General features: G+C 44.8%; 1 protein-coding gene across 1 annotated transcript; it reads right to left on the bottom strand.

Annotated features, from left to right (window-relative positions):
- Positions 1 to 8,131: 8,131 nt before the first annotated feature.
- LOC125538249 (40S ribosomal protein S10-1) lies at positions 8,132 to 10,620 on the bottom strand. The gene is made up of 5 exons (XM_048701524.1): positions 10,453 to 10,620; positions 10,313 to 10,361; positions 9,444 to 9,726; positions 8,751 to 8,886; positions 8,132 to 8,369 (listed from the first exon to the last, which is right to left on the bottom strand). The coding sequence occupies exons 1-5, from the start codon at positions 10,453 to 10,455 to the stop codon at positions 8,274 to 8,276; spliced, it is 567 nt and encodes a 188-aa protein (XP_048557481.1). The 5' UTR covers positions 10,456 to 10,620; the 3' UTR covers positions 8,132 to 8,273.
- Between the last annotated feature and the right edge of the window lie 546 nt (positions 10,621 to 11,166).

The following is an 11,166-nucleotide window of genomic DNA, read 5'->3' as shown; positions in this document are numbered from 1 at the left end:
GTTGTCCGTATCTTCCATATTAGGCGGGTTATTCTCAAGAGGAGTGGACTCCGCTCCTCACTCACGAAAAAATGGCTGGTCATCGGGATGCCCAGTCCCATGCTTTATGCAAATCAAATCAAAATAATTGCAAACAAAACTCCCCATGGGACCCTTGTTAGTTGGAGGCACTCGTTGTTTCAAGCAAGCCATGGATTGATGCTTGTTGGTGGAGGGGGAGTATAAACTTTACCATTCTGTTTGGGAACCACCTATAATGTGTGTAGCATGGAAGATATCGCCATCTCTTGGTTGCTATGTTGACAATGAAAGTATACCGCTCAAAATATTATTCACTTCTATTTCAAAACCGAGCTCTCGCACCTCTACAAATCCCTGCTTCCCTCTGCGAAGAGCCTATCTATTTACTTTTATGTTGAGTCATCATCCTCTTATTAAAAAGCACCAGTTGGGGAGCACCGTTGTCATTTGCATTCATTACTGTTAGTTTACATTGAGTATGACTTGACTGGATCTCTTTTACCATGAATTACAATGTCTAGTCAGTCATTGGTCATTAAAGGTGCTCTGCATTTATATTTTGTGGTCTCAGAAAGGGCTAGCGAGATACCATCTTATTATATCATATTATGATTGTTTTGAGAAAGTGTTGTCATCCGAGATTTATTATTATTGCTCGCTAGTTGATTATGCCATTGATATGAGTAAACATGAGACCTATGCATTATCGTGAATATGGTTAGTTCATAATATTTGCTAAAAACTTGAATGCTAGCTTTACATATTCACAACAATAAGAGCAAACAGAGTTTGTAAAAGTTTTTCTTTATCACTTTCAGTTTATCAACTGAATTGCTTGAGGACAAGCAAAGGTTTAAGCTTGGGGGAGTTGATACGTCTCTGTCGTATCTACTTTTCCAAACACTTTTGCCCTTGTTTTGGACTCTAACTTGCATGATTTGAATGGAACTAACCTGGACTGACGATGTTTTCAGCAGAATTGCCATGATGTTATTTATGTGTAGAAACAAAAGTTCTTGAAATGACCTGAAACTTCACGGAACATCTTTTCGGAAATAATAAAAAATCCTTGCAAAAGATGAAGACCAGGGGGCCCACACCCTAGCCACGAGGGTGGGGGCGCGCCCCCCTACCTCGTGGGCCCCCTGGAGCTCCTCCGACCTCGACTCCAACTCTATATATTTGCTTTCGGGGAGAAAAAAAATAGAGAAGAAGGATTGATCGCGTTTTACGATACGGAGCCGCCGCCAAGCCCTAAAACCTCTCGGGAGGGCTGATCTGGAGTCCGTTCGGGGCTCCGGAGAGGGGAATCCGTCGCCATCGTCATCATCAACCATCCTCCATCACCAATTTCATGATGCTCACCGCCGTGCGTGAGTAATTCCATCGTAGGCTTGCTGGACGGTGATGGGCTGGATGAGATTTATCATGTAATCAAGTTAGTTTTGTTAGGGTTTGATCCCTAGTATCCACTATGTTCTGAGATTGATGTTGCTATGACTTTGCTATGTTAATGCTTGTCACTAGGGCCCGAGTGCCATGATTTCAGATCTGAACCTATTATGTTTTCATCAATATATGAGAGTTCTTGATCCTATCTTGCAAGTCTATAGTCACCTATTATGTGTTATGATCCGTTAACCCTGGAGTGACAATAATCGGGATACTTACCGGTGATGACCGTAGTTTGAGGAGTTCATGTATTCACTATGTGTTAATGCTTTGGTCCGGTACTCTATTAAAAGGAGGCCTTAATATCCCTTAGTTTCCGCTAGGACCCCGCTGCCATGGGAGGGTAGGACAAAAGATGTCATGCAAGTTCTTTTCCATAAGCACGTATGACTATATTCGGAATACATGCCTACATTACATTGATGAATTAGAGCTAGTTATGTGTCACCCTAGGTTATGACTGTTACATGATGAACCGCATCCGGCATAATTCTTCATCACTGATCCATTGCCTACAAGCTTTCCATATATTGTTCTTAGCTTATTTACTTTTCCGTTGCTATTACTATCATCACTACAAAATACCAAAAACATTACTTTTGTTACCGTTACCTTTTGCTACCGTTACCACTACTATCATATTACTTTGCTACTAAATACTTTGCTGCAAATATTAAGTTTCCAGGTGTGGTTGAATTGACAACTCAGCTGCTAATACTTGAGAATATTCTTTGGCTCCCCTTGTGTCGAATCAATAAATTTGGGTTGAATACTCTACCCTCGAAAACTGTTGTGATCCCCTATACTTGTGGGTTATCAGAGGTGAGTAACTATTGGTCCACCATTCCCAAATGACACTCCTTAGATGTTTTTCTCATTCTGCGCTCTCAGCAACGCCGAAAACCCTTCCACGCAAAAAAGAAACAGGTATGGGGAGAGAGGATCCACCTATCTTAGTCCTCTTGTAGGGTTAAAGCGATGAGACAGCCCTCCATTTAACTTGACGGAGAACATTGCTGACTTGACACACCTCATGACCATCTCTGTCCAGTGACAAGAGAAGCCAAATTTCAACATCATTTGCTCAAGAAAATCCCACTCCACTCTATCATACGCTTTCATCATATCCAGTTTTACCGCACACATTGGCTTCTTCTGTTTCCTCTTCCTGATGGCATGCACACATTCATATGCGACTAACACATTATCCGTAAGTAGTCTACCCGGCACAAAGGCGCTCTGCTCCTCAGAAATCAAAAAGGGGAGTACCACTTTAAGACGGTTGGCCAGTGCCTTTGCCGCAATCTTATAAAGAACATTACATAGACTTATTGGACGAAACTGAGAGAGTAACTCTGGAGAGTTCACTTTCGGGATCATTACAATGATTGTGTCATTGAAACCATTAGGTGTTGCCTTCCCCGCCAAGAACTCCTGAATTGTAGCACACACATCGTTCTTCACCAACTCCCAGTGGCATTGGTAGAACATGGCTGGTAGTCCATCCGGTCCTGGTGCCTTCGTTGGCCCCATCTGGAAGAGAGCATCTTCAATCTCATCGTCGGTGAAAGGCCTTGTGAGTTTCTCATTCATCTCTTCAGTAACAACACCCTCAATATGTTGCATTACTCGATGTCCATCCCTTGAACCTTCAGAGGCAAATAAGTGGGCATAAAACTGGGCCGCCATCCTGCGCATTCCTTCATCATCTGTGCATTTTGTCCCATCATCCCTCCTCAAGCCTTTAACTGCGTTCTTCCTTTTGTGATGTGAGGCCTGATTTTGGAAGTACTGTGTGTTCCTATCCACATCAGTCAACCAGTCAATCCTTGATCTCTGCTTATAATACACTTCTTCACGTTCATAGAGCTTGTGTAGTTGGTCCTCGATCTCCTTAATCTCCTGTCTGTACCCAGTTCGTGCTACTTGCTCCTTTGCCTCAATAAGTTGCCCTTTAAGATGAGCAATCTGCCTCTTAATTGATCCAAAAACCCTTCGACTCCACACTTGCATGGTCTTCGACGCAGCCCTCAGTCGGCTGCACGTCGTCTCGAGGTTCCTCCCTTGCTGATTGGTTGCATGGGCTTGTTCCCATGCAGTGCCCACCATCCCGTCGTACTCTGCATGTCTTACCCACGCAGCCTCATATAAAAAAGGGTGTTGTCCCCGCTCTCGTCGCTCGGCCAGTGCCGTTGACGCCTTAATGACAAGCGCTTGATGGTCAGATTCTTCAATCATCACGTGTTGAACCTCGACCTACGGGAATAACTGAGCAAAGTCCGCATTACACGTCGTCCGGTCAAGCCTCACCAGAATGTTCTCTTCCGCATCTCGTTTATTATCCCAAGTGAAGGGGTACCCTGTGAACCCTAGGTCTGCAAGTCCGTAGTCGGACATGCAGTCCTCAAATAGCGCCATCTGATTCAAGCTCCTCGGTTGCCACCTTGTTGTTCATCTTGTCTTAGGGTCTCGTTAAAGTCACCCACGCAAAGCCATGGGAGGTTGTCTTGAGTACGAAGATAACGGAGCACTTCCCAAGTTTTAGTTCTCTTCTCAACGCATGGTTCCCCATAGATTCCAGTGAACCTAAAGGGGGCACCATCTATTTCGATCTTTGCATCAATGTAGTATTGGCACCACGGCCTCACTGTAACGTTCACATGATCCCTCCACCACAGAGCTAGTCCACCACTCTTGCCCTTGCAGTCTACAGCCCAAACTCCATTTTAGTCCCTCCATCGCATCAGCCCTTTTTTGTTTCTGATAAAAACACCACCTCTGGGTTGTATGACCTCACCAGGTCCCGTAATTCGCCCACTGCCGAGTCCAACCCCAACCCTCGACAGTTCCAGGCTAGGATGATCATTGTTCTCGGCGGCCCCGCGCCCTGGCAGGGTCCGCCGTTACCTCGTCATGTTCTGAAATCTGCTCAAAGACAGAAGTTGTCTTCTGTCTAGTATCCCGCATGAAATTGTCGTGACCTTCTTGGTTGTCACCCACCTCTTTAGCCACCCATATCTGTCGCGGCCGCCTCTTCCTCGTATTTGGGCTGACATTGGAGCAGCTGCCCCTATCTCTCTTCTCCTCATGGTCCTGCCGAGGCTTCCTAACGTAGTATCCCCTTCTTCTCTCTCCAAAGTAGTGGGGCTTATATGCATACACCCCATCCATATCTCTGTTAGCAGCTCCACGTTCCCTATGTCCTCTTGCCTCATAATGCATTTGTTCATACTCCCTTTGTTTCTGCTGGGCCTTGAGTTGTTCCCTTAGATCCCTCTCCTTCTTTCTCTCAATTTCATTCCTGAGATCTCTTTCTTCTGGTCACTCACCCCTGAAGCGATATTTCAAAGGGCTATTAACCTCCCCTTGGCCCTTATTCCGCTGCCCACCAGTGTGGGAGCTCTTCGGCCGGTCAAACTCAGCGTTCAGATTGCGTTTTGTTGGAACATCTTTACTCCTGACAAAGCTTTCTTGTTCCCTGCCATCCCCGCCCCCCCCCCCGACTGAGGGCTCACAAAGTTGCTGCTGCTATTTTGTCTTTCCCCCCTTTTGTCTCATTCTTGGAGCCAGTGCTCCGTCCCGGGGAAGCTCTCAGCCACCCCCCCCCACTATGCCGACTTGTCTACAGGTGGTTCGCATCTTCCGTTTACATGCACAAGCCTTCCACACTCGAAACAAAAAAGAGGTATCTTCTCGTAGTGGAAATTAAACCACGTGCCAAGCCTGTCCTCCTGAGATGTTTTGAGGACAAAGCCCCGAACCAGAGGTTCATAGATCAAAATTCTTGCCCTAACTCGCAGATGATTGCCTCTGGCCATCCCATCTTTATCAACATCTACCTTCACCACCTCCCCAAGTTAATTGCCTAAAGCTTTTCCAAACACCTCCATTCTTTTGCCCGGAGGAAGATCTTGATAATAGCGGCACGATTGAGAAACAGTGACACGAAGCCTACACCTCTTGGCACACTTTGTTAAGGTAGCAACAGATCCTCTTGGTGTGACATGAAGAATTGATCAAGGAACACGGTAGAGCCCACCAACCCAGCCGTCTAGACTGTAGCCGCCACCATGGATTGGAGCTCCTCTACAACACCATGAAGTTTCTCCAGCCCAGTGGCGGAGACAGGGGGTGCCAGCACGGGCCCTGCCCCCCCCCCCCTAACAACATGAATTTACTACTAAATTACTGGTGAATAGTGTTGAATTAGAATTTTTTTTTACTACTAAACATCTATTTTCCTATGGATTGGCCCTCCCCATCCTATTTCAGTGGCACTTGGCCCCTCTAATTCAAATTTTCTGCCTCCGCCACTGCTCCAGCCGGAGATGCCGGCGCAATGGACTAATATCCTGTAGGTATCTAAATAGAATTTGGACTCTTTGTAATAAGCGTGTCCACTTTCCATCTCCCATGCAACTGCTCCCATGTACACTTTCCATCTCCCATGCAACTGCTCCCATGTATAATTTTTTAGGTCACGTACCGACTCGTAAGATGTGTGGCCGGCCGGCCGGCCGCTTTGCTTTGTTCAATTTAAGTTTCCTTTATACGTACTTCTTGGTTTCATTTGCATCGTCTCGTTTTTTGTTTGCACATTTGTTCATTAAACGGACAAAACTATAAATAAAATAATGTACGTAAAAATATTTAAAATAGGACGAAACATCACGGGACGAAACCAAGAATACATATTCTCTTTAATAGTAAAAAAATTATAGAAGTATAGATATAAATATAGATATGCATAATACAAAGAAAAATATGATGATGGGATGGGCCCTGGCCCTTGCTGGCCACCCCTACTTCCACCAGTGTGATTGTGCACAACATGATTGCCGGTTGTCAAGGATGAAAGTGATGGAGTTCGCCATGGTTTGGAATTTTAAACATGGGTGATCCAAATTTCTAGAGCAGAACCCGTCCCGTAGATGAATGCGTGAGCAGCTCCAGAAAGATCTGGTTGAGCATCTTTGGACGTTTCATCTGAACAATTAGAGCATTGTCCGACTAAGTTGAAGTTTCGAAATTTTATAATTACTTTAAAGAATACAAAAATTATGTTGGAAACAAACATTTGATGCCTAATATTGGCATAAAAGTCGGTTGGCTAAAGTTTATGATGGCTAAGGTCCATTTGGTGAGGTCCTCCCAACATTTTCAGGCTGCAGGTGGGACTGCCCGTGGGCATCCCACCCCAACCCCACCTGATCCCGCTACACATTGGTGGGGAAGATTGGTTTACCCACCAAAAATTACGTTGGTTCGGTGGGGTTAAGTGGAAACCCGGCCCAATTAAGAAAACGAATCGATGACCAGGCCCTCTCTCTCTCGCTCTCGCTCTCTCTCTCTCTCCAAAGCAAATTCCCATCGATCGTCTTCTCGCGTTCGTCTCGTCGGCCGCCATCAGGCATCTCCAAATCACCTGGCTCGCCGCCGGCGTGCTGGACCTCCTGACGCCGTTGCGTTTCTCGCCCGTCCATCTGTCTTCCCCGTTGCCTCCGCCGCCAGCCAAGCCTTGAGGGACCTCCGCCGTCACTCAACTCCTCCTTGCCGCCCGGCCGGCGACCTCAAATCGGACTCTTCTTCATTTTCTCTTTCAAAAAATCGCCGCTGTAAAACGAGCACCGACGTCAATTGTGTCCTCCTTGCTGGCGATGTCGGCATGGACATTCTCTTTACTGGGCGTCGAGGACTCGAGGTCGGAGTTGGCGGAGGAGGGGCGAGGTGCGAGGCAGTGGTGTGAGGTGTAGCCAGCGGAAGGTGCGGCGGCGAAGTGGAGCGCCGCTGCCACCTAGAATTTGTGCACTCGGGTGGGGTGTCCTCGGGGGAAGTGGCTTGCTCTATCCACTCTAGATTGGGCACTCAAGGCTCAAGTAACAAGTGGGTTACGGTGGGTTCCCAACGGGCTAATAGGACTAGCCCACTTAATATTTTTCTTGTCCAATGGGAGTCCACTAATGTAATTTAAGTGGGATGGGATGATTAGTCCCACTTAGACCCACCTCCACCTGCAGTGTGGACTAGCCCACTTAATATTTTTCTTGTCCAATGGGAGTCCACTAATGTAATTTAAGTGGGATGGGATGATTAGTCCCACTTAGACCCACCTCCACCTGCAGCGTGACAACATTTGGTGAGGTCCATTTGATGGAGTTGCCCTAACCAATAGTCACTGTTGTTTTGCCAAATATTGGCATAAAAATTGGTTGGCAAAAGTTGCCACATGTTTACAAGTTCTAGTTTTGGCCAAAATTGGCTGCATACCAATCAGGCTCATAAATTCAACCACCATTGTATCGTAGGCATCATACCATCAAGTTCGTTGCAAGCATTAATATGAAGCTTGAGACTTGAACTGTTTCACAGAGCTATTTTAAAAAAAACAGGCTACTCCCCTTTTCATTATTTTATGACGAAAAGGCTAAATTTATCCACAAGGAAACCAAAGAAACAAGGGTCGGGAGAGAGTTGATTACGTCAACCCTTTTCATACCGTTATTATACTAACCAGAGCTCAGGCATCCGCCAGGAAACCGACCACCTACCGCCTGCAATCAGACTAAGTCCATGGGGCAAAAACCTGGCGCCGCAACCATACAAACGTCTACCACCTAGACAGTTCAAAACACGAGCAGAAACTGAACAGCAACAGAAGTATTTCGCAGAGCTATTTTACTGGAGTAAATCAAGATAGCATATTATAGATATGTAGACTGATCGATCTCCCAAACATCACTACATAAAACCATCATGCAAAACTTAAACTCGAAAACATCACATCCAAACTATGGGGGAGTTCACTCCATTGGGCTAGCGCCAAAGCCACCGCCACCGCCGCCACCACGGCCAAAGCCACCGCCACCACCACGGCCAAAGCCGCCGCCACCAGAGCTCTGAAACATTTCAGAGTGGAAAAATATCAGAGAAATCATCCGTATCAACAGAAACATGCAGTCACTTAGTTTTCTAAATTATTATTTCAATAATTGTATCGATAACATGCATTTCTTCTGCTCATGGCAAGATTTAAGTATAGACCTTTTGCAAAGAAAAGTGTGCAAACTATGAAACTAAGAATGGGACTCTTGAGCATGAAACAAAATACAGGTGAATACAAAAAGCTACTCAAGTGCACAGAACAATACTATGATCAAAAACAGACGAGGATTCAAACAGATATTCTAAGCTATTGTATTTATCTTGGCTGTAAATTGCTATGCTAAATCATACAACCAAAACAAGACAGGAGCACATCAAGTAGACAAGTTAATTACCCTGAATGATGGCTGGAACTCTGCAGGGGCTCCACCTTTCTCACCACCAAAGTCACCAGGTGCACCACGAGGACCGCCACGGTAGCCATCCCTGTCGCCATACCTAGGCCTGTCACCCTCAAAGCGAGGTGGCCCCCTACAAAAGGTCCAATCAAAATAAGCAACATTAAAAGCTTGCCTTGGCAACAGTAAAATCATCAAGAGGATAAATAAACATAGTAACATAACCCAACCACATTTGCAAATCCTGAACACAAACATATTGAAGTCTAAATAATAAAATCAAAGGACCAACAAATAAGACAAGGAGGTGCATCCACAAATGGAAGTAAACCATACAATAAAAAGTCTGACCATCATGCAAGATAGATCAAGTCTACAGAATAACCCAAGGAGTTAACACAACCCCTTCCAAAAGAGAATTTTCAAGTTCATACTGCTATGATGTAAAGCTATGTCTACAGATTAGAGCCTGCACCTTAAAACATCAAGTCAAATCACATACAGTCAGAATGGAGACATTTAATATAACACAATCAGCCATCGTAAACTAAAGTTAGTAGTCATTTTCATTAGTCAAGTAAGTGCAACTGAGATCATCCCGGAGGTACTGAAAGGTATAGCAAGGACAATGGCATTGTAACAAAAGAGATGATTTGCATATTCCCAAGAGCAATAGCAAATGAACTATACCTTGGGCGGTCACCAGGTGGGCCAGATCCGAGAGGGCGGCCAGGAGGCCTGGCAGACTTCTTGAGCGTGGCAGGCACGATCTCAGATGGCAGGTTGAGGAAGTTACGCAGGAACTCGATGCCATCGTTGGTGAGGTACCAATAGTAGTGCTGCCACGAGAAGGTCTCCCTGACGTATTCCTTAGACTTGAAGCTCTGCATGAGCTTGATCACCTGGAGGTTCGGCACGTCAATCTGCGGGTGCTTCGCCAGGTTGTAGTCTTTCTTGGCATAAAGCACTCCCTCTGCAATAGCACATATATGCATCAGATAAAATGGTTTCACAAATAAATGTGACTTCACATGAAATAATTTTCAAAATTTCTGGTGTAGCAAGTTAAGAGTTATGACAAACCAGAGCATGGAATCTTTCATTTGATTTCTGATGTACTACATGATTTGAGGACATACCATCAAGTAAATGATGTCACCAATAAATATGGCATTAGGTGAATTCAGTTTCGTATTTCCTGGTGTAGGAAGTCATAACAAGCCATGGCATGGAATTTTCATTTGTTTGTTGATGCACATAAATTCAGAGATACCAATCCCCTTATACATAGATTCATTTTGCTTATGGGAGAACATGATCCGACCCAACTTATGAGAGCCTACTAGGTTTCCTGGCATGCAAAACTGTACCAACGAATCAAATCCTATACATTAATACAATTCACCTCTTCCCTTTAAAGATTTATTTTTCTTTGTAAAGATAAATAAGTTGCACCAAACGTAGTTGATGTGGGCGCATCAGCTCAATCCTATTCACGATCAACTACGCCTCAATTGTGGCTACTAGCCTACAAGCGCGAAGGATTGAGAATTGCTGACCTTGGAAGAGGTACTTGCAGATCTCATTGCGGTTCTTCTTGGAGATGATCTGAGAGAAACAAAACACGAGATTAACACCGGCGTCAGGGCACGTAAAACAGCAAGGAGCAGCATGTTCTATCCCAGTGATGATCGCGTACCATGGTGGGCGGCGCGCGGGTAGGTCGAGCTCCAAGCGCGCCGGGACGAGAGAGGAGGCGGCGGCGCGAGGGAGAAACGAAGAACCCTAGAGACTCTGACGGGTAAAGCTTTTATATAGTCGCTGCGGTGTAGGGTTAGTCAGAGAGAGAGAGAGTTGTGGCGAGGGGCAGAAATGTAAAGGGAGGGGGCTGCATGGAATATAGGCCCGCCTAAACAGGCTCAGACCGGGCTTGTGAGTTAACACGACCATTTTAGGATTTTCTTTGGGCCCAACAAACAACTCTAATGTTGTTGGATGCTCTCAAGGACGCAGTAGGCCCACAAGTCCAACATTGCAACAAAGCTGTAATGCTAACGTTACTAAAAATATACTCCCTTGTCTAAAAAAACCTAAAAATATACTCCCTCCGTTCCGAAATATAAGTCTTTTTAGATATTTCAAATGGGGACTACATATGAAACAAAATGAGTGAATCTACAGTTTACAGTATATATATATATATACACACACGCATATATATATATATGTATGTAGTTCTTATTAAAATATCTAAAAAGGACTTATATTTACGAACGGAGGGAGTATATAATTAGACTAAAAAAATAAACATATACTCCCTCTGTCCTAAATTTTTTGTCTTAAAATTTGTCTAAATACGGATGCATCTAGTTACATTTTAGTTTTAGATACATCCGCATCTAGACAAATCTAA

The sequence above is a fragment of the Triticum urartu genome, chromosome 2 (genome assembly GCF_003073215.2).
Source record: "Triticum urartu cultivar G1812 chromosome 2, Tu2.1, whole genome shotgun sequence".
NCBI lineage: Eukaryota > Viridiplantae > Streptophyta > Magnoliopsida > Poales > Poaceae > Triticum > Triticum urartu.
Note: the sequence above shows the minus strand (reverse complement) of the source record. Positions and strands in the feature narration are given on the sequence as shown.